General features: G+C 32.4%; 2 protein-coding genes across 8 annotated transcripts; one reads left to right on the top strand and one right to left on the bottom strand.

Annotated features, from left to right (window-relative positions):
- The first annotated feature begins 1,160 nt into the window (after positions 1 to 1,160).
- On the top strand, positions 1,161 to 4,899 carry LOC140834131 (cytochrome P450 94A1-like). Of its 6 annotated transcripts, none has more exons than XM_073198791.1 (5): positions 1,161 to 1,295; positions 2,480 to 2,566; positions 2,673 to 3,687; positions 3,795 to 4,058; positions 4,344 to 4,899. In XM_073198791.1, the coding sequence occupies exons 3-5, from the start codon at positions 2,718 to 2,720 to the stop codon at positions 4,685 to 4,687; spliced, it is 1,578 nt and encodes a 525-aa protein (XP_073054892.1). In that variant the 5' UTR covers positions 1,161 to 1,295; positions 2,480 to 2,566; positions 2,673 to 2,717; the 3' UTR covers positions 4,688 to 4,899. The 6 variants fall into 6 exon arrangements, with proteins under 6 accessions (XP_073054892.1, XP_073054896.1, XP_073054891.1 ...); XM_073198790.1 differs by having other exon boundaries at positions 1,196 to 1,295; positions 2,477 to 2,566; XM_073198794.1 differs by lacking the exon at positions 1,161 to 1,295 and adding an exon at positions 1,698 to 2,208.
- A 3,464-nt stretch (positions 4,900 to 8,363) lies between these two features.
- LOC140834129 (PH, RCC1 and FYVE domains-containing protein 1-like) lies at positions 8,364 to 16,925 on the bottom strand. 2 transcript variants are annotated; one of them, XM_073198787.1, is made up of 9 exons: positions 16,447 to 16,925; positions 15,376 to 15,462; positions 14,528 to 14,617; positions 13,888 to 13,968; positions 13,574 to 13,768; positions 11,306 to 13,441; positions 10,456 to 10,602; positions 9,333 to 9,712; positions 8,364 to 8,921 (listed from the first exon to the last, which is right to left on the bottom strand). In XM_073198787.1, exons 1-9 carry the CDS (start codon positions 16,501 to 16,503, stop codon positions 8,789 to 8,791), a joined length of 3,306 nt encoding a protein of 1,101 aa, XP_073054888.1. In that variant the 5' UTR covers positions 16,504 to 16,925; the 3' UTR covers positions 8,364 to 8,788. The 2 variants fall into 2 exon arrangements, with proteins under 2 accessions (XP_073054888.1, XP_073054889.1); XM_073198788.1 differs by having other exon boundaries at positions 11,306 to 13,438.
- Between the last annotated feature and the right edge of the window lie 7,375 nt (positions 16,926 to 24,300).

Genomic DNA, 24,300 nt, shown 5'->3' with positions numbered 1-24,300 from the left:
GATTAGTGTGTTGTACATCAAAAATGATTCTCGACTTCACAAAAGATGCATTCATAGTTTTGGTTATTTAGTTTGATAAGTCTTATTTATTTAAGTGAAGTTTTGTGTGTCGAAATATTCTACTGATGTTCTGTTAGATGTTACAACATCGTACACCGCACTAACTCTGAAACAAACAATCATTTTATCTCACAGTGCTTTTAGGTCATACAATATACTCTTTGAATGATTCGGTGGACATAAGTGTGAGTACTTAATCAATAAGATTTCTATGTTAAAAGGGTAATATAGATGCTGCCTCTACGGGTACTGTCCTTAACATTTATTAGCTGCCAAGTGGCAATTAATTTCAAGCTTTTTAAATAAATAAAAATTTATCAAAACTCATATGTTATCTCAAAAAGCGGTTCACTAACCGGCTTTTCGTCATAATTATTTTGCCTTATTTTATTTTCTTGTTATTTATATATTAATATTAACAAAAAAAAGATTGGGAAAAAAACTTAAAAATAAAGGTGGAAAAAGGAGTCTCGAATTTGACGAGTTCTCATTTTTAAAAAGTGAACCATGGTTAGTGAACCGTTTTTTGAGATAACACTTAAGTTTTCATAAATTTTTATTTATTTAAAAAGTTTGAAATTAAGTGCCACTTGGCAGCTAATAAATGAGTAAGGGCAGTGCCATTAGGGACAGCATCGACGAAGCCGTTAAAAGCGAGATTCACTGACATGGTGTGTGAGTTCTCTTGGTCAACTCTACTTTTCTTTTTTGCATATCTCTGCTGTTTATACCGGTTGCTTCGATGCTAATGTGAGGGCAGTGTCCCACATAGTTTGGATGGATAAAATTCACATACATATTTGATTTTAAAAAAATTAATTGACCTCATGTATATGTGGTTAAATTTAGACTCTTGATTCTATCATAAAAATAATATTCTTACATGTAAGATGGAATCAACCGTTTGGTAATTTGACTTTCCTGCACTTCCATCTTGATGTCTGAAACACACTTATCTCTGCATCTTTATTTAATGATATTGTTTCATTAAATATATATTGTTATTAAATTATGATTTTCTCACTGTAATATAGTAAGTCCACTTAAGATGGTCTACATATAATAAAAAAACAATTCTAGAAAATCAAATTTGAGATTCAGTCGCATTTAATTTTTTAAAAAAATATATATATATTTGATAAAATATAATAATTAACCCTATCTCATCCAAATCAAGAATCGAAATCCCGGCACCACTTCATTTTTGGGCAGCAGTCTTCATCTTCAACCAGCAGGTTCCATCAAATATTTCTTTCACACACTGATTTCCATGTGCATGTTCTTCTTGTATTCTCATCAAGAATCAATGGATGGATTTTGGTTGTTTGAATCAGCTGCAAATTTCAGAACTTATCTGTTTTTCTTGATTTCCTTTCTTGGTTTCTGATAATTTCAATTGATTCCCGTCACTCGAAAGTTTAAATCAGATCGCATGCTTTTATTGTATATCTGCTCAATATTTTTTTTTTGGCTTTTGACATTGAATCTCTCAATTCTTGGAGATATACTTTTTGGGAATTTTTTTCAGAAGCTCAGAGTTTTATGTTTTAAGATATTGAAGCAGTGTACCTGTCCTGAACTGTTAGTTCTTTCTTTAAGATTAATGTTTTTTAGATATGAGTTTTAAGTTTGTCTTAAATATAAGTTTCGTGATATATGTTGTAATTTTTTTATATGATCAATTGGAGCTTGAAGAACTTTGTTGATGTATTTTTATTTTAATATATTCTTTTTGTAGCTTTATCATTATGTGATGGATTATTTGTTAATTTTATTTAAAACAAAGATATGTTTTGTTGTATAAATTCAATTGAAGACATTTTCTGTTATATTTTTCTCCAACATGTATATTAGGTTACTAGTGATCGAATTTCGGTTATACATCTTTAGGACTTTTTTGGTTATGCATCTTTTGGATTGATTGAATTATTGCTTGTTATTAATTAAATTTTAATAAAATTAAATGTAGGTTATTGATTAAAATGCTATTTTATAATGAATATTTTGTCAAAGAAAATTTAAGATTTATATTTATTTTGGTCCACCCTAATCCTGTGTGTTGAGGTATGATACCTACGGTGCAATATCGTATATCAAGTTTCTTGTGTCATTTACCGAGGTTCTTGGTTTGCTTAGCAATGTGTCGAGGTTAATTTTCAAGATATCATATTCCTTATTTTGCTTGTTATGCTTTCATTTCAGTTGTGTCATCAATGTCTGTCGATTCATTCCATATTAACTCTTATTTCAAAACTTTTTTGTGATCATAAAACTTGTATCAATCGTGATTCTTGTGGTTGATAGCACGACATATCCTATGTCTTTGTTTGTGCACTCAAGCACAATCAAAATAAATAACCAATAGGTATTGTCTCATTCGAATATTTTTCATAATTTTTTTTCTCATCAAATATAGCAGGACAAATCGACCAACGTTTTAGCATGGGATAGATATATGTGGAACTTCCCAGATCCATTTCCATCCACAATGCATTTAAATGACTAGGTAAGTTGCAAAAGAACCGTTTTAGGAGTTCCACGTGTACTTTTTGCAGTTTAAACATGGGATAGATATATCTGGAACTCCCCCTTGAATCTTTGTCTTCTTCCAGGCTTTGATTTGGGACGAAGTAATGTGCTGACGAGTTGGCAGTGTGATGGATCTCAGTGTAGCTTCTCTATGCTTCATTACTTTGATTTTCTATGTTCTGTGGGTGATATACTTCCCCTTCCGTCGTCACTACACTGTTCGTTACAGTAAGAACCCGACCCCTCAGTCGTACCCTCTAATTGGAAACCTTGTAGGCTTCCTCTACAACCGCCATCGCTTCCATGACTGGGTTGCCGACTTACTCTCCACATCACCATCCCTCACTATCCAAGTGAACTTCTTTCTTGGCCTCTCACATGTAATTTGCACGGCTGATCCTGCTAATCTCGACCACATCCTCCGTTCCAATTTCTCCAACTATGTGAAAGGCTCTCGATTCCAGTCTGTCCTCAATGAACTGCTCGGAAATGGCATCTTTAATATGGATGGTGAAATCTGGTTCACTCAACGCAAGATTGCCAGCCACCAATTCAACACCAAATCCCTTAAGCATTTCATATCAGATACAGTTCAATCCCAGCTTTCGAAACGGTTGATTCCTTACTTATCCTTTGCCTGTGAGAATGGAGAAGTGATCGATCTTCAAGATGTTCTTAGTAAGTTCACTTTTGATAATGTATGTAACATTGCTTTTGGTGTCAATCCTTCATCTTTGGACTTGCGAAAGAATGGCTTTCATTCCTCGAGCTCCTCATTTTTTTATGCATTTGATTATGCTGTGGAACACAGTTCAAGCAGGTTCATGCTTCCATTACCTTTATTATGGAAAATCAAAAGGTCACTTGGCATAGGAAGCGAAAAACAATTCAGAGAAGCAATTAGAATTATCGATGGCTTTGCAATGAATATCATTAGACTGAAAGAGCAAAGTTGTCAAATTGGATATATAAACGAGCAAGAATCTCCTCAAGATTTGCTGTCAAGGTTTATGTATTCGTCCTCAAACATGAAGTTTCATGATGAAGATGATAAAAGGAAATTCTTGAGGGATATAGTGATCAGCTTCATACTTGCAGGTACGCAAAAAAAAAAAATGTTTTGGGTAAATTAAATCGACACCTCCCTAGTTTATGCCAAATTATAGAAATTCACTCTCGAGGATTGAAAATATACTTCGATGCAGGCAAAGATACCACCTCAACAGCACTGACTTGGTTCTTCTGGTTGATTGCTGGCCATCCTCGGTGTGAGCGCTTAATCTATAACGAATTATCAGGAGCATCTCCTGATGAATTACCTGGAATTTTTAGCTACAAGATGCTGAAAGAATTCAATTACCTGCAGGCTGCTTTGACCGAGTCTCTACGGCTATTTCCTCCTCTACCAATCAATTCAAGATTAACCTTGTCAGATGACATTTTAAGAAGTGGCACATTTGTGGGCAAAGGTTTGTGTCAAAATCTTAGGATAGTAAGATTAGCTGAATATGGAAAAAAGCGCGAAACATGGTTTGGTTAAGGTCTACATTCATAGATATATGCTTAGATGCCTAGAACTCGTTACTTTTCCATTTAATTTACAATACGATGGCTAACCACGAAGGATTATATTGGGATGATGTGGTTGAGTACCTTAATCCTACTAGAAATGATAAAATCGTATCTAATTTTGTTTCGCCATTATCCTGAAAATATTAATGTTCGTTACAGCTATCATATTTGATTCCTAACAGGCTGGTTCGCTGACTACTCAGCCTATGCGATGGGGAGAATGGAGAGATTGTGGGGTGCTAATTGCCGAGAGTTTCTGCCGGAGAGATGGTTGGATGAAAATGGAGTTTTTCAAGCTTGTGATCAATTCAAGTTTCCGGTTTTTCATTGTGGACCGCGTATATGTCTTGGGAAGGACATGGCTTATTTGCAGATGAAGTCTGTTGCTGCAGCTATAATATACGGATTTGAGGTTGTTGCTGTTGATGGGGGTGGACTTCCTGAGAGGATTTCGAATCCACCGTATATTTTGTCGCTTATTCTGAAGATGAAAGGGGGCTTTCCTGTGAGGTTGATAAGGAGATGATGGCTCAAGGCCGCTGTATTAATATTGTTCTTGTAAGTTGCTCTAATGTATATCCAACCTCCCTTGGATATAGCAAAATGGGTATGTCATATGTAGGACAAGTAATTTGAAGTAGATTCAAAGTTCTCAACTTAGATTCATTATGAATATTTGGACAAATAATTTATGTTGGTATGTCAATTTCATCTTTTCCTCCTATATATTTTTACATACAGTTTCAAAGTGTTTCAAAATTAAAATATGTCTCATGTTACGGTCTTATGGATATATATTCGTGAGACAAGTTGATCTATTCATATATGTCGTGAAAATTAATACTTGTCATATAAACTAAAATTTAAATTTTTTCTTAAATCGGGTTGGAGATCATTTAACAAAATTAGCTCGACGATTTTATATGAGTTTTTATATCGAAAGAATTGTCAATTACATATTATCTCAATCAAATATATTTTATATAAATCCCATGAAATCCAAATATACCGATCTATCCGTGAACACAGCCAAAATTTATTGGCAAAAACTTGTGTGAGACGGTCTCACGGGTCGAATTTGTGAGACGGATCTCTTATTTGGGTCATCCATGAAAAAGTATAATTTTTTATGCTTAGAGTATTATTTTTTATTGTGAATATGGGTAGGGTTGACTCGTCTCACAGATTAGTATCCGTGAGACGGTCTCACATGAGACCAACTCAAATTTATTTATGCTTTTAAGATAACTAGCATGAAGCATGTGCGATGCACGTAAATACCAAATATATGATAAAAATATAAATTTTGATTTTATAAAAAAATAATTTAAATCATTTTGTTATTTATTTGAATTTAATTTTTTGTTATGTTAGACGAATAAATTAATTAAGAATTTAAATAATTTAATTTCAATTTTTTTGCTGAATTAAAAATCAAACTGTTAATTTTATGTTATATATTAAATTTTAATTAGCAAAATATATAGAACCAAATGAACTTAAAAGAATTGTTAAAAAATATATATCCAAACATCATGTATGAAGAATAGTAAATTGAAAATACAAATTATGGACTTTATCAATGCATAAATCATAATTTACATAAATTAAGCACACTAACGATAAATAATTATCAATTTAAAATATTGTGACTAACTCATCAAAATAATATCAAAACTAGTGAAATAATAATATTGATAGTAAAATATAATGCATAATATTCCATTTAAATAATATTTAAACGCCTATTTTTTTTTACCTTTTTGTTTTTAAAATTTTATATCATAGATAATTAATTTTATATCAGAATTGATCTTTTTTAAACTAAATCGATGATTATTAATTTATTGTTAAATATAATTTTAAAATAATAAATAAATCAACATAGGTAATGAAATACACATTTAAATAAGATTATTTGATAAATATAAAAAACTCATACAATAATTATTAAATACAAGTTTAAAACTATCTGTTGATTTTCTTATAAAAATTTGAAATATAACCAAATAAATAAACTTGCATAAAAAGGTTATTTTTTAAATTTGTTGAATTAATTAGTTTGATTTCAAAACAAATAAACTATAACTCGTAATATATATATATTATGTATGTATATGTGTTTAGTACTTATATATGTATGTACATTGGACATTTCAAACTATTTTTTTATGATCTATTTTTTAATATGAAATATGTCATAGTATTGAACCTTTGAAATAATTTGTTTTTAAGTTTTAGAGCTGTATAATAGTCAAACTATATGCAATATTTCTCTCACTTATTTGACTGTAGATTTTTTTATTTTCGTAAATTTCATAATTATTAAAATATAAATATATATATATTAAAAATTATATATCAAAAGATCGCATACTAACAAATTTTGTGTATCGAATTTATAAATTTTTCTGACATATAAATTTTTAAATTGCTATTATTATTTATTTTTAAATATTAAATAAAAAAGTTATACAAATATGAGACGGTGAAACTAATTGTTTAACAGTTATGCCTTAAATTTAAATATTATGAGAGTTGATTTTGGAACTGAAGTCAAGAAAAGTTTGAGTTCTGATTTTAGTTTCAGTGTTCTTGAAAGCCATTGTCGAGTTTATCTTTAGACCCTTATTGCTTAAATCTTAAACATTCTTACCAGATATTTCAACTATCAAATTTTATTTATTGAATGTATAAATTTAAAACTCTATATACTTTATAGTGGGTCATTTCATTATGAATATAACTCAATTTTATTTCTCTAACGCTCGTTTACAATTGAATTTTTTTTTCCTATAATCCACACATTTATATGCATATAGAATGAATGATTTTTTTTTAAAAAAATGAAATAGAATGAAATATGATATAATTAAATATTATAATGAAAAATAGCTAAGTGAAAAAAGTCAAAAGTATAAAACAATAATCATAAAATGTGGTTAATTAGTATTAATTATTATTATTAATAGACTAAATGTGAAAATTACCACATATGTTACTCGATAATAGAAATAAATAAACATCTTAAGAGTAATTATGTCCGTTCACAATTGTAAAAAAATTCAAATATCCACATTTTTATAGGTATATAGTATTAAATTACCACATATATTACTCGATAATAGAAATATATAAACACATCCACACATTTATATGTATGTAGAATGAAATAAATGTTTTTTTAAATGAAATATGACATAATTAAATATTTTAATGAAAAAAGAGAAAGGAAAAAAGTCAAAAGCACACAACCATAATCATAAAATGTGGTTAATTGGTATTAATTATTAATTAATAGAATAAATTTGAAATTACTACATATGTTAATTGATAATTGAAATAGAAGGGAAAAAAGTCCAAAACACAAAACCATAACCATAAAATGTAGTTAATTGATATTAATTATTAAATAATAGACTGATACTTGAAATAAGTAAATATGTGAGGAGTAATTAAGTCCTTTCACAATTGGAAAATTATTCCAGTATCAACACTTTTATAGATAATATTAGATAATTGAAATAAATAAATATATAAAAGATAATTAAATCCGTTCACAATTGAAAAACATTTCAAGTATCCACATATATATATATATATATATATATATATATATATATATATATATATATATATATATATATATATATATATATATATATATGCATGTGTAATTTAGACTAGGGTGTTAGTCTATTAAACACGATTTGAATCCAAATAATCCCGAGCAGACCAACTTCGACATGTTTTAAATACTTTTCAAGCTGTGATGAGATCAAAATTTGAAGGCTTGCGAATCACCGATAGACTTAAATAATTAGTTATATTAAGTGGGTTTTTAAAAAATATATAAAATTATCAATTTTTGAAAGTGAAATAGGCCGTGATAGCCTGGTGAAGATAGAATGAAAATGGTATGTATTTTCAACAAGCAACGAACATAAGGTATAATTCGAGCCTTTCTTTTCATTTAAAAATCGATAATTGAATTTGAACCAAACATAGCGAGCAAGAATTCATCTTTGACTCAACCACGAACATAAATACAAAGGAGTGTGTTGGAACGAAGAACCATAACAAAGGTCAGAAGAGGAAAAGTGTGAATCACAAGCTAATATAATTTGCAATAGGAGAAAGAAAGAATGGTTAGAAAGAAAATATAATTCTGCACACAAAATGAACAGGGTAAGCTACTAATCAAGCAAAGGAGAAATCAAGCAGAAAACTCAATATGCATTTGATTAAGAAATTTACATGGAAGCTGCTCACTTTATCAGAGCCAGCATATTAGCGAGAATTTACATTTCTTATCCTCAATTCATCCCCCCAACACACACGGGGAACCGACGGAAAAAATACAACGTATATCCTAATAACAACGAACAGAAGTTAAAAAATGGTGGTGGTTGGGGGGTTAGGGGGGGGGGGGGGGGGGGGTTGAAAGATCAGAAAATCCCACAATAAAACCTCTAATTTGTATTCTTAGAGCAATCCTGGCTTCCAAACCTGGAAGACGAATGCTGAACATATTTGATCAGATAGGACAGTTCCTGCGCCTAAAGAAGACATGTATTTGGTGAAAATGAAAGGAAAAATTTCGATGTACATACTAGAGGTCTGCATGTCAATGTGCTAATTCTTCACTTCCTACGCCAATGCTTGATTTGTCAACCACCCGTACATTATATAGTTCATATACTCTAGCCCGGTTCTCAGCCCACCATTGTTCTGCTTGCTTCTCGGTAAATCGCTTCCGACTGCATTCAACCACATCCAACTATGTTCACTTTCACTACATACTAATTGTAGCAGTTTAATAATTTCTGTAGCCAAAACTTTATACATTCCCATTTTTCGTTGGTGGGAATGGATGTGGCTCAACTAGATATGGAATTTTTCTGTCCTTCAGATATGAACAAATGTAAATTGATAGAAATTTATGTGTTAGTGTCATTAGTTACCAATATATGATTACTGATTTTACTTAGGAATTCAGATCAATCAATCAGTGTTTGCTGTAAACTTCGCGCCTGAAGCTCGGGTCCTCCGGAGAAATGCATGTTAAGTTGAGAGAATATGCAAATAATGATGGGATTCCATCTTTGTTTACATCTAACCAAATTCAAGAAGGGGAAAAAAGAAAGAGGGCAAAGCACTACACGACATACCTGAAACGAACTCGCTTCAGATCTTTAAGCCCTCCAGGTAGGGAGGTAAGAGTTATATAAACACCAGGCTCGTCTTGCTCAACCCATTCATTCTCACTATGTGTATCACTTTCTTTTGCTTTGTTTCCATTTCTCATCATTGCCTCTGTGTGACCTTGTCTGATGGTACCCAAACTGCGATTACTAGCAGTGCTGGACCAATTAGAAAGCAGGTTGTTTGACTCGTTAGACTCCTGCGCCTGGCCGTTTACTTGACAATTAAACTGATCAACGTACGCATTTGAAACATCAATTAATAAAGGAGAGCCAAGAGAAGTGAAATTCGGAGATTTCGTGTTTCTAGCAGAGCCAAGAGGAAGCCTTTCCGCCATATCCTTCAGCTACAGATGATAAAATAGATTATTAGCAAGTGAAGCCATCAAAATTTTTTATGGATAGGTGTCTTGTAGCGATTTAAAAATTCTTTTGTGCGCCATCTTCCACCAATTTTGCAATTATTATCTAAGTTCTAGATGAGCAATGAATTCCTTGCCAGTAAGTCACGGGTATTTTGATGCTGAATAAAATTTGAATGGCTATCACTCTAAGAGTTCTAACCCGATATTTATAGACAAGTTGAGTAAAAAAAGTCAATCTGGGTGAATGAGCAAAGGAAAGCTCCATCAGGTGTCAATATTGCTCTCATGTTGATCGTTACTTAAAATCACTTTTAGAAGGCGGACAGATAAAACTTATCAAATTGTTTAACTTTCTACACCTAACGGAACACCATCTGAGGCACCCGAGGGTTTTCGCAAGAGGACATTTCAGCGTGATGCTGCCCACGACAAGATTAAATGTAGTTGCAATCAACAAGAATCTCTAACTCCTCAATAATATTATAAGTATTAGCAACATCATCCATGGGTGTCTACTATTACAGATAACCATGAAGGAGAAGCCATGATTTTAAACATAAAATCAAAAGAGAGCAATCTGGTTTGAGCTTAACTTTGCTATAATGCTATAGTGATTGCATTACCAAAGATGTTTATGCTGTTGTAAGCCTTTTGTTCATCAATACACTCAAGCGAATCCATAACTTCCAAACCATCAATTGATGAACAGAAAGTGTGCATCTTACTTGTGCGGTTAGTGATTTTATCACTTCTTTTGCGGCTTTGCATTTGGCAGCCTCTTCTCCTGCAATTGCTATTGCCTCCTTCAGCTGTTTGGTTGTTCTTTCTAGCTCTATCTCCTGAAATTGAGCCTTGCTGGAAAGACTTGCCACCTGAAGAAAAGGAGGTCAAATATTTAAAACTTCAATATCATCTAATCAGGTAACAGAAAGCATATCAGGAATGCATTCAATAATCACACAGATTGTCATTCAAATCATCATGAAGCCTTATCCTGTACAAATAAAGATATTGACTTCCAATAGTTCATTCCAAATTGTGAACTCCTGAAACAATCAGGGTGACCAGAAAATGTTGGTATACCCCTAGTATATTCTCCTGCAACACCATAACCACATCTAATGCTTCACCCTGTTATTTTAGCAGTGTCAAAAGGAGTTACGTTGGATTTTCATATGCACCATTAATTATATCGATAATCATCTCCATGAACATACAACTTAAATAGTTGTAATGCAACTTCAGATCGGGTGGGTCCTCATTAAAATGTGGATGAAGCTTTTCCATCAGTCTCCATGACTGATGGATTGCAACACAAACTGAAACCATTCCTCTCATTTCCACACAAGCGGAGTGGATGATTGAAAGAAATTAAGTTCAACTTACTAAATTACTAGTGATATATAAGTATTATCGCTCCTCATCTCACATTCACTGTCCCAAGAAAAAGAAACGTCATATTGTATACATATCTCTCTTTCAATCCATCGGCACGCATCAAAATAAAATAAAAATTGGGCAAAAAGAAAAGAATAAAACTGCCCAGAAGCATTATAAGAAGGAAACTTATAGTACCTGCGCTCTTAATTTAAGAACTTCTTCACTAAGGCTATCGTTAGTCCTTTTTGTGTCATTCATCACAACCTTAGGAGATGCAAGTCCTCCTAAAGTGGGAGTTGGTGTAGTAGAACGAGGGGGGCTGAGCCGTCTTGAAATTGGCGATGTTGCTCGAGAAACAATTCTTGATCCAGGAACTGAAACTGAGAAAAACTTCTTTGACGAGCCAAACACTGGGTTGAAAGACTTGGAGATATTAAGCGCCCCCCACTGGGAGCTTCCATTTGGGATAGGTGATACACGGCTGCTACTGAATTCTGGTTTTTTGTTTCTTTTGGAAGAGCGGCTCTCCTCTTGTTTCAAGGATTCCATTGAAGAGAACCTAGCTAGATAGGGAAGGGATCTGGTGTCCAACTTCTCATTTTTTTCTACAATATCGCTTATCCCCTGATTCATACTTGCTCTTCTACTAACAGATGACTGAGTCGACGAGTCAGTTTCAATAGCTTTTTTCAATTTGTTGAAACAATTATCACAAACTCGGCATGCTTTGTTAGGATTTGGTGCCATAGAAGCCCTCTGTGACTTTTTGCTGCTGCATGAATGACAAAACACAAGTCCACAATTGTAACAATTGTGGCGTTTTCTTTTGAAAGTAAATGGTAAACGGCATCCAGAGCACATGGACTGATCAATCCCTGAGACCCATTTGTGTAGGCAGATAGCTGTGGTGAAATTAGTACCACAAGAAATACTTTTTACCTGTTTGTCTTTTAAAGCGTCCACCAAGGTTGGAGAATTTCTGTCATCAGTATCCCCATGACCCAATCTCCCATTTGCTCCCTTCCCCCATGAATAAACTTCAGTTCTCGAAGTCAACACGACCACATGATAGGCACCACAAGCTATCTCCTCCACATAACTCTTCAAAAGTTTTCCTTCAACACGTGCTGGGAGCTTCCCATCAGCTTGAGGGCGGCCAAGCTGCCCATAAACAGGACTTCCCATGGTGTATACATGGCCAGAGGTTGTAAGAGCAACTGTCAAGCTGTGTCCACAAGCAACCTGGCAAAAGTTTGGTTCAACTAGAGCAGCAACACAGGTTGGAACAAGTCTTGCTTCCTTGTCGCCGTGTCCAAGCCGACCTTTGTCCCCATCTCCCCATGTAAAAAGTTTGCCTGAAGAACAATTACTTGAGTTTGAGCTCCCAACCATAACTTCAACAACTGCAGCAGTATGCCAAACACCACAAGATGCTCGTACAGTACGGAGACCCTTTAAGGATTCCACTTCTCTAGGCTTTGAAACACTTGCCCGATTTCCATGACCAAGGACCCCAAAAGTTCCATCACCAAAAGTAAACAACTGACCAGCAGAGGTCACAACAGCGGTATGCCATGGCCCACATGAGACAAAAGAAACATGTATTCCTTCCAGTGGCCCATTCACCCTTTTTGGCACCCAATGACTCACTTCATTCCCATGCCCCAAAATGCCAAAACGACCATCACCCCAAGTGTATAAATCACCAGAAAGTGTGACAGCACAAGAATGATTTTCCCCACATGCAACAAGTTCAATGTTTGTGTTGCTGAGGGCATCAATCAGCTTTGGATGCAAGACATCTGAATCTACACCATGACCAAGCCTACCACCCAATTCCTCCCCAAAAGAGAATATTTCTCCTTGTTTAGTCACTAGGACAGCATGTCGTCCACCACAAGCAATATTCTGAACATCCAATACAACAGCAGATTCCACTGCCTTGGGCAACATAGAGTCCATTTTAGCATTAAGACAATTTCCAACTCTGTGTGGTCCACCACCGATAACACCATCACCAGTGCCTTCCCCCCAAAAGAAAACATCCCCCAAGGTATCACCATCATCATGACCAGAACCCTGACTTGATGAGCTGACAGCACTAGAAAGACTTACTCTGAAGGCATCCACTCCCATTCCTTTCATGTGACCATGTAAGCCTTCTGAGTTACCAGATGACTGTGAATGGACAGAAGCACTGACAGATTCTGAAGGGAAGAAACCCTTGGGAGGCACAGCATATAAAATCACATCCGAAAATGTCTTATCCGGACCATATTTAGGAGGGCTTTCACATGGACTAGGCAGGCGGAGTTGATCAGGTCCATCCTGCTGAAGTGACTTGTGAATTATTTAAACATTTTCAATGGAAAAAAGCAATCTTGAGTAGATGCCTTTCGAACATCCAAAATAAGAAGAGATATGCCATGCATGTGAAGCAAATTAAATAAAAATTCACTCCACCTTCTGCAAGCTATCGCCACTTCCAAATGGAGAATGCAGCGGAGAACTTCTCCGAGTGTATGTTCTGGGACTATTAGCTCCAGACGAAACTCCATCACTCCTTGATTCAGTTTTCCACTTACGCTGATGACCACGTGAAATCAATGCCTTGAGTCCACTAAACCATGCCTCTGCTTCTTCCTTGTCCTTGCATATCTACCAAATGAAGAGGACAAAACACCATAATTTTAAAGTAATGCCATTTGACAAGAGAATCAAAAAGCAATAAACAATTTACTCAAAAAAAACTTGGGAGGAGAAAATGGGTCTCGTACCAAATCTAGTGATCTGTCGTTGTATATAAGAGAAAAGGACTGATACTCCTTCTCAGGTCGTGGGTACCTTTGAAAAATTGGCTGGAATATAAATTTAAAGGAATAAATAATCAGGATACCAAAATTAGGATTAAAAAGTCAACAGAAAATTTCAGAAATTGAAGCAAACATTTAATGGTCCTGTTGGATATGTTCCCATTTACAAAACAAAACCTCTATTCAGTAATACTGCACCACAGTTAAAAATCAAATCAATCAAATCATGTTTAAGACCTTTCAACCAGGACACCTTATCAACAGCTCATCACGGAGAGGATAAGAGCAAGGATTATTCTAGCATAATAACTCGAGGAATTTGATAAAAAGTTATAACTTCAGTCAAATTCTGGGGCAACTAATCCAAAAAATCCTTTATTTGGCAGAAAGAACATCACTTCTGATATCTTTCTCGACATTATAAATCATGAAATGACATGTTTAAAACTTGCATACAAGCTTCCATTGGTAATATCTAGCAACCATGACCTAGCTCTTGGCCTGTCATCCTCTCCACACTCTAACAGATTTTTTTTTTTTTTTGGAGATTTATCACTTTATAGAATAACAATGATAAATGTCAACAAAAGATGTGGAAACTTACAGTCCTTTGACCAGATATAATTCTGGACACATGGCTAAGTTTAAGGCGTTTCTCCTCTTTACCTGAGAACCATATCAGAACAGATTCATCCTGAAAACAAGACATTCAAGAGATCTTTCAGTGTCTTGTCAGGCCTTTGCATCGAGTGAAGAAACACAAACTAATATCTTTTGACTTGAAAAATGGAAACCAACCATCGAATGGCAAAACATTTATATTAAAAAAAATTCCTCCAGGTTCATGAATTGTGTACCAATTGTGTCAAATACAACAATAAGCTTTCCCAGATGGCAAAGATTTATATTAGTGTAGCATCTTCTAGAAGCTAAATCAAAAAAATTCCACACAAAAAAAAATTGGAGCCACGGAGACGGACTGCTGTCCAGGCTATCGATCAACTAGATACAATCAAGTTTCATTCCATGCTAACAACATCAGCCCCCTAACTACATAGACAAAATCATTCTCAGAATAATTGAGGACTCGGAATATATTCAAAGTGGGCAATAACTTGGAAACAGAAAACAACCTTCGTAATTATGATATTATGTAAATAAACTTTGAATCCGACACTCATGCAATGTTCTTAAATTAATATTAGACAATCACTTGATTAGGAGAGTGAGCATTCATGTTCTGCAAGCCTATAGAACACATTTATCAGAGTGAAAAAAGCTTCGGAATTCAGCTCACAACATGCATGGTAATTAGAAACAAGAAGTTTTACATAAAATTTATGCATTGGAGACTAGGAGTGGATGAGACTTCATACAGGCTCAATTTTGAAACAAAAAATGAACATATGAAACCCCAAATGCACCACATCAAGAAACTTCACTGAACCTTACATTAGCCAGCCGGAACGGACAAAACTTAGGCTTTCCTCTTCTTCCATACTTGAGTAAGTACGCACCTTTCTTAAGTGCCGTAATGGCCTGTGACAAAAATCAGCCAATAGCCTGCTTATTTTATAGATACTCGTCTAGATCTAAATATAAATATTAAGCACGGTCAGCATACTTAGCGAAAGAACAAATTGATCAAGTATTGTCACACCCTACAAAAAGAAAGATAGTGAAGTACCAATAACTGATGCTAATGATCTCCATAACAGAACATTTGACTAAAATTGATAAAGAAACGAGAATCTTGCATAAATTTTAGTAAAGACAGAGAAATAAGTCACAGCAATAAATCACTACAATTTAAAATGCTAAACTTAAAAGAATTAAGTTGTTATACTTAAAACAAGATAGATCTTTTTCCAAGTTGAGGCAACATTTTAAATCAGAGTTCGATACAATTGATGCAGAAGAATGTACTTTAGAGACATAGTCAAAACGTCACAAGTGCTTAAATTCCTACATCTGCAATACACGTTACAAATCTCTTTCCCACATCTAACCTAATGATTCATTTACAAAGATTTATATGCATGAAATGAACTTATGAAGCAAAGAAATGCTGAATGGGAAAAACACATGCAGAACATCCAATTTCCAGAAATGTCAATTGAAGCTTCTCCAAATACTTTCACAGATTCACGTGATGAGATATATGATCTCCACTGAATGAAACTAAGCCGGCCATCACTTAAAGAATATATATTTCAAACCTATGGGAGAGCTGGGTTTGTCATAGTCTCGATCAAAAAAATTCACATTTCACCAGTAATTTTTCTTATAAGATAAGTTTCATTTTCCCAAGCAAGTGAAAACTATCTGACTCGTTGCGGTAAAGATCACAAATGTAACAGCGGCGCAATTAAAAATTTCGACTGAAAAATTCATCAACCACTCGAATCAGCAAAAATAACTGAACAAAAGGCACAGTAGATCTACTGAACAAAGACTACACAACTCAACTGACAGTAGCTCAAACGGACCAGCTCCACGCTCATTAAAGTCAAGAAATCTCACCTGCTCGATGTCTCTCTCCACTGGCCCACCAGCTCTGCTGACATCAGAGTTGCTCATCCTATCGTTTTTCCCAGATATCAGGATTCAGAAACCCAGCTCCAAAATTCCCAAACAAACCCTAAAACCCAAACCCCACCAATCGATCCAATCATTCACGCTTGCCCAACACTTCCTCGTTTCTCCTCTCCTATTACTTACAATTCCACATGTAGAATTAGAACCGCGACAATTACACAGAATGCAACCGTACAGTTCGGCGCTCGCCAAGGACCGGGAAAAGCAACTAACTTTTCAACGAAGTATCCGTCGAAGACGCAGCGGAAGACCGGCGAAATGGACTGCGAGAGCTCGCACGGCGGCGTAGGTTGACGTGATGATCCAATGGATTCTGATTATTAACAGCACAAGTGTGTGCTTTAGTGTGTGAAGATGTGCATGTGAGGGAGACGGAGGCAGTGGTAGAAAGAGACTATTAACACGTTTATTCCTTTTAAATTAAATTAAATTGAATTCAAATTGAATAAAAAAAATTAGCTTCTCAACATTAGTAGATATTAAACATGAGATCTTAAGGTTTTTATTATAATTATAATTTCATAAAATTTTATTGTTTCTTAGGATAATCGCTAAATCAAAAACTATACATATCAGATAAAGTGTGATTTTATATTCTTTTATTGTGACTACACAAAGTTCATCCTAAATAATTTTTGACGTGTTATACCTATCTATGTGTCAATGAGTCGGGGCTGTTAGGTCCATGATTTAAGAGATGATCTTATCTTGTTAATAGTGTTATTTCATATCATTTTACATAGAATAATATTTTCTTGTTGTTGATATTGATTTAGTGTCTCACATGACTTATTTTACTGCTCGTATAGTCAATCAAATCATACATCGATGTTAACAACTTGAAGCAAATTATTCAATTAAAATAAATTTAGATATTTTAAAAAAATTATCATAGTTTTAAACAGTCTTGCTAATGCAGTTTGCTAGAATTATTTTGTGTACAATTGACATCTTCTTATGATAATTTTGTTATGATCATGTATTTATCATTAATTCAAAGTTTTGGTTGTTAAGCAAATCATCTCATCGTACATATGGACAAAAATTTGTGTGAAATGGTCTCACGAGTCGTATTTTATGAGACACATATCTTATTTGGGTCATCCATGAAAAAATATTACTTTTTATTTTAAGAGTATTACTTTTTATTGTGAATATCGATAGGGTTTAACTGTCTTACAGATAAAGATTCATGAAATCGTCTCACAAGAGACATACTCATACGTTTGATAGTATAGTATCTCATATTCAGTGACATGTGAATATAAGGGATGTACCTATTTGGATGTCAACAGATCAAACAACTAAGTCCATGCATGAGTCCGTAGAGACTAGTGTTTTTGTCAGTGAATCAGGTTGTTAAGTTTATGAGTTCGGAGAAGATAGTGTTTTATTATTGATGTTGTCTCGTATCACCTTACATTTATCAATAATATAATTTCTTCTCAATAAGCCGTTCATCTCAATATACTTTTGTCGACCAAACACACTTAATTCTACAATCAGTCTACCTCTCCCTAAAGAAATATTTAAATATTTTTCTTGGGAGATCGGAAGCCTAATCTCGTTCGACACCTAATTAATATGTTAGGATTAAATATTTATTAATAAGTCAAAAATTATAACGATCCGCAGATATAAAACTTTATTTTTTAAATTATTTTTTATGTTTAATTAAAGTCTTTAATTACTTTAGGGAACTATTTTTTTATATCTAAATTCGTGAATATATATATATATATATATATATATATATATATATTCAATTTTTTTTTCCAAATTAGACTCAGATAATTTTAATAAAAAAACAATGAGCTAAATATTAGCTACGAAAGAAAGAATAATATTAATTTTTAATATCCTACACAATCAATCCTTCAACTTTATAGCCATTCCGGGGCAATATATAACATATATCCTCTACGTCATCTTTAATAAAAGCAAAAATTTATATGAGACGGTCTCAATGATCGTATTTTGTGAGACATGTCTCTTATTTTAGTCATCCATGCAAAACTATTATTTTTAATTATGCTAAGAGTATTATTTTTTATTGTGAATATCGCTAGAGTTGACCCGTCTCATAGATAAAAATTTATTATACCGTCTCACAAAAGACATACTCCTTTAATAAATAATGTTGATTTGTCCTTTTAATCCTCAAAGAAAGTTGACAAAAAAGATTTTCTTAAAAAAACAAAGCAGAATGAACAGTCATTTTTATATGAAAATTTTTATTTTAAAAAATTAATCATTTGAATTTAATTCGATTTAATATTGATGACATATTTTTCTAAACGATCAAATATAATATTGATTTGAGGAATTATAATATCCATGAATAAGTATATACACACACATGTATAATAGTTTTTTTTAAAAAAAACAAAACAAAAATCAGATTACATAATATAATATGTAAAATGTTACACTCATATAAATGTTTACATTAAACTTTATAAAAAGATATTAATAAAATTTAATGTATTTATTTTTATTTGCAGATATATTAGTATATTTTTTAGTACAAATTTCATTGAAATATGTAAAATTTTATAAATTTCTAAGAAAATCTTCCACAGTAAATCCACAAAAGTATGTGAATTTTTTTTACAACTATGTGATAAGTAGACCCTAAAAATGTTTACATGCTAACTTTTATTTAATCAGCCTTTTTAAAAATTTAATACTAATTGTATTCAGTAATTTATTATACATGAGTATGCTGAAACCTAAATAGAAAAATATTATGAATTGCTTGAAATGTTTGCAAATAAGTATATCAAGAATTATTTTTTTTACTCTAACTGATGTCTTCCAAAATACAAGCTTTTGCCTATCCAAATCAAATATACATAGTTGCAAATTTTCATTCTGCTATGCTCCGTTTGGTTGAGTGTATTAAATAAGGATAGATTAATAGTCAAATATTTATCGTTAAAATTTTAAGATGTTTTAATAATCATTTTGACCCGGTTTATTATCCAATTTTATGGATAACTATTTGATTAATAAAATTGGATCATAAACCGGGTCAAAATGATTATTAAAACATCTTAAAATTTTAACGATAAATATTTGACTATTAATCTATCCTTATTTAATCAACTTAACCAAACACACCCCTAGTGTAAAATCAGTCTTGTGATCCTTGCGAGTAAGTACCAAATTATGTTTGTAAAATCATACTCTATATACAACAACGTTAGCGATTTCAGCATAGTTATTAATTTCACCATACAATTTCAGCATGATCAATTGTAGCGAATCATCATTCACCATTTCAAATCTTGTAACCAACATATTAATTTGAAGTTATGATAGACAATGACAATAAATGAGATGTTAGCAGTCAAATCTCACTCTATAAATAACACACAAAATTTTGAATAAGTCACCATAAAATTCGAGCAAGGAGAGACTTTATTTTCGATCAGCATTTCAGTAGAACAGACTATTTTCAAACACCAAGCGAAACTCTATTAAGCATATTACGATAAGTGGAATTTTTTAAAACTCGTGTAATTTGATTTAAAACTAACCAGCATGTATTTTATATGTTTAAAGTCTGATTCTTCAAATAAGTATATTTGAAGTGCATAAGTTTATGAACAAATGACATGAATACATATCCTAAACATACTTGATTCATATTATTCATTATTTTTGCATCACCCTTAGATGATTAAAATATAGGAGATTAAGATCAGTTAGTCATGAAATTCATAATTTGTTCACTACATACATTTGATTCATGTTTGTCTTGAAAATATAATATTGATGTACATATACATTTGTGATTAATTTATGTGGATATATAGTTGAAAATGATTAAAAAAGTTGGGATAATTCCTTTGCTTACTAAATGACTCACCCATCTCATATAAGAATGGAGGAAAGATCGAAGAAGATGAGAAAGCCCAATTTTGGTGCAGATGAAGAAGATTCAAATAATTATGTTTATTTTATATTATATTAATCTGCTACATTTGTTAGATATTTCATTGTTTCTGTTATTGAGTTGAACATTATAAAGAAAATGTAATTCGGTAGTATGAACGCCTAGATTGGTTTTTGAAATTTGTATTTCTGTGGTTTGTTGTTATCGAATGTATAATTGGGTCAGTGTCACTCGCCTCGGGTCAGGGGCGTGAAAATATTGATTATATAAAAAAAATATAAAGGAACACAACAAAGCATGATGACATAAGTAAATCTATATAATCCTTAAAACGGGTCGACCCTGATTTATACCTACAGTGAAAATTAATATTTTTGACATAAAAAATAATATTTTCCATGTTTCAGATCGGGTCGGATATCTGCATCACAAAATTGACTCGTGAGATAAATTTTTTGTATGATCATATATGAAGGTAACTATTGTGCAAATTTCTGGATGAGTTTTTTTTTAGATTTACTTCATTTATCACTCAAAATTTTATCTCATGTGTAAATTTTGTGACATAGAAACTGTTAAGATATTGTTATTACCCTTCAATTTTGGTGATTGATAAAATCAAAACTGCGTCTAACTGTTTCAAGAAACAACCACAATCTATCGTGCACAACAGGAACGCTTCAACCCCTTGATCTCAACCGCTTGCAGAATCTCAGCAGTTTGAAGAGTTTCAATCGTTAAAAGTTTTCCAACCGGCTACTTAAAGACTTCAACGGCTTCATTTAAGGAGCTATTTATTGAACACTTAATGAAGAACATTATCTGACCGACTCAGAACATTCAATAGTTTTGCACTGATCAAGTCAACCATATCTTGCTCCAGTCCCGATAAAGATCTTCATTTATGTCACTATCACAAAATGGAAAGATTATTCAATTATCCTACAAGTTCTGATAGAGCAAACAGTTACTATAAAAAGGATATAGCTGCAATTCTTCAGAGGAACAAGATTCAAAGCTGCACAAGCAAAGAGAGTATTAAATGTTTTCGCAGCTGATAGCCACAAATCATTTCAACACTACATGTTTATGTTACATATTTTTCTGACCGCTGGACTGATAGCCTATATAAGTGAAGAATTGAAGAATGCAAAGAGATCGCTGACTTTTGCACTCTACGACATACTAGCTTTTCTACCGCTATATTGTAACATCACTAAACTTACATATCTGAAGATCTTGACCGCCTTTAAAGTTTCATCTTTTATCACTCATTTAAGCACGCACTTATCAGAAATCTATATGATCATTCAAGGATCAATCTCGTGTTATCAAGCATATTGTTTCTTTATATCAGTAACCTTTGGGTTATTTGATTTATTGAGTGGTTTAGTGAACCGATGTTTCTTAAATATCCAGATGTATAAAATGATCAATAAGAGTTCCAACATAAGCAATGTGATAAGTTCTGATTGGAGTGGGTTGTTGCAACAGTTTGTAAAGCCAAAGTCTTTTAGTAGAATTCTTCTTGAAAAGGAAGAAGGAGTGATGTAGGAGTTTTATCTTCGAACATCAATAAATCTTGTGTCTTTAATTCTGCAATCTCTTACATTTTGAAATGTTTCTTGTTAACAAGCTAGCCAACCGGTTGTAGCTATTATTATAAATTATGAACCGTCTTCCGCATTTTTTAAGTGGTTCATTTCTAATGGTTCGAGAAAAGTTTCAACCGCCTAAAAACGATTGTAAACAAATTTAAAAACGACGATTTCTTAAAGAGTTTATTTAACCCCTCCTCCTCTAAATTCTTTTCTGATCCTAACAGAAACTATTATGCAAATTTCTGGAAGATATCTCTTTTAAATTTACTTTCATTTATCACTCAATGTGGTCGATACAAGTAAATATTATTTTCATTCTTTCTAACATGCTCTTGTTCCAAAAGTTTGGGACGAAGTTTCGAATTTAAAAACTCAATAGTAACAACGCCCTCTTCAACCAAAAACAAATTAAAAAATGAAACTCATATTATTGTCTCTGCTAGTTAGGAGACTGATTTAAAAGTGAAATTTGTGTTGCTGTACGATTTTAAAAAGTGTATTTGTACCATTACCACTAACTATATTTTTTGGTAAACAGAAAAAACTTGTACCCATAATTGGTATTAGAATCAAATGTCATGTGTATGATTCTCTTGGATTAATTACAATGAATTCAATTATTCAAAGAAAAATTGTTCGGGAGCAATGACTGCAACTTTTAAGAGAGCGATCGAAACTTGACGTTTGTGTTACTCTACGATTTAAAATATTGAAGTTGCACATTTTTCACTAACCATTATTTTTTATAAAATGAAAATTACTTGATCTTATACAATTCATTTTAAACATATCATTCATTCATATATATCAGAGTGATGAGTTTATCAGATTAGTAACGGCTGAGTGAGGTCTTAAAATGCAGATATAAAACATGTAAAGATTTTAATCATGACAGTCTACGATATAAATTGGATTTTTTTTAAAAAAAAATATTGCGTTTTGTGGTGTAGAAGATTTTAATAAAACTGGATTTTGTTTGTTTTTCTGAAATTTTTTAAAAACTTTGTTATTATATATATATATAACAAGTTGAATCAAGTCGAAATATTTTCAAAAGCAAAGAAAAAGTGATCTAATTGAAATAAGAACAATTTTTTTTATATAAAAAAAGTGAATTAAAAAGCCAATTGAACATTCATTAATAAAATAATCAATCATATCTTGAATCCATGTTTTTCCCCGCAAAAATAGAAGAAAATGGGGGAATTGACAAGGACCAACACCACGAGCGAAGGAGCAAGCTCTATGTGCTTTTCGAAAAAGGAAAAGGAGAATGGAGCCACCAGTCAAAATCATGGCCCCTTTATAAAAAATGGTCCTTCCCTTTAAGCACATCAAAAATATATGAAGAACCAAGCTTAAAAAAAAAAATTAAAATTATTATCAACATTTTACCAAAACACAAAAACCTTTATAAAACCGTCTTACGAGTCAATTTTGTGAGACAAATCTTCTACCCCACCCACCCATGGCAAAATTAATTTTTTTATTCCAAAAATACTATTGTATTGAGTCAATCGGTTTAAAATACGAATCACTTTTCTTTTCTTCTGAATATGGAAAGATTTTTAAAAATGAATAATATCGACTCATCTTAGAATAACGACATAAGATATATACTATATGCATGCATGTCGAATTTTATAATACAAAATGAATTTTAAATGAATCTATTTTCATCCATAATTTTAGGCCTATCTTTTATAAAAGCACCAGCCACCGATGGTAGCACATGAACAAAAGCTGGCATGAAACAACATTGCTACATTTTTAGGTCAACTTCTCCTATTGGATTGAATATTGGTCCCCAAATTTCACTAGGCCCCTTTTATTTTCCTATTCTTCGTAATTGTCCCTATGCAATGATCTTAAAAATTAATTGTATAATATATTTTTATTTTAAAATATTTATTAAAGACAACTGTGTTCAATTTGAAGTTTAGTTTGGTTTTTTGCAAAACAAACTTCACGATTATTCATTTTCGTTTGTATGACAAAAGTATCTTTAAAAATAATAGATAGATAAATAGATTCAAGAAACTTATAAAATTAATCATAATCCAAGTTAGATTAATTTTAAATATCGTTTGTATGAGTACGACATATATTTAGTTTTGATATATTGCTCATCCATCATATCTATCAATAAGATGAAACTCAGTAGACAACATATCAAAATTATATGTACACCAAAAGTTTGAGTATAGGAAACAACATATCAAAATTACATGTACACCAAAAATTTGAGTTAGTTCCTACATATATATATATATATAT

The sequence above is a fragment of the Primulina eburnea genome, chromosome 6 (assembly GCF_022965805.1).
Source record: "Primulina eburnea isolate SZY01 chromosome 6, ASM2296580v1, whole genome shotgun sequence".
In the NCBI taxonomy this organism is placed as follows: Eukaryota; Viridiplantae; Streptophyta; class Magnoliopsida; order Lamiales; family Gesneriaceae; genus Primulina; species Primulina eburnea.
The sequence above is the reverse complement of the archived record's forward strand: the minus strand, read 5'-3'. Positions and strand labels throughout refer to the sequence as shown.

Coding starts and splice junctions, on each gene's coding strand:
- LOC140834131 (XM_073198791.1), top strand. CDS start 2,718: ATGGATCTCAGTGTAGCTTCTCTATGCTTCATTACTTTGATTTTCTAT. Junction 3,688..3,794: donor GATCAGCTTCATACTTGCAG/GTACGCAAAAAA, acceptor ACTTCGATGCAG/GCAAAGATACCACCTCAACA. Junction 4,059..4,343: donor TGGCACATTTGTGGGCAAAG/GTTTGTGTCAAA, acceptor GATTCCTAACAG/GCTGGTTCGCTGACTACTCA.
- LOC140834129 (XM_073198787.1), bottom strand. CDS start 16,503: ATGAGCAACTCTGATGTCAGCAGAGCTGGTGGGCCAGTGGAGAGAGAC. Junction 15,463..16,446: donor TGGAGAGAGACATCGAGCAG/GTGAGATTTCTT, acceptor TTTTTGTCACAG/GCCATTACGGCACTTAAGAA. Junction 10,603..11,305: donor TTCTTAAATTAAGAGCGCAG/GTACTATAAGTT, acceptor CCTTTTCTTCAG/GTGGCAAGTCTTTCCAGCAA.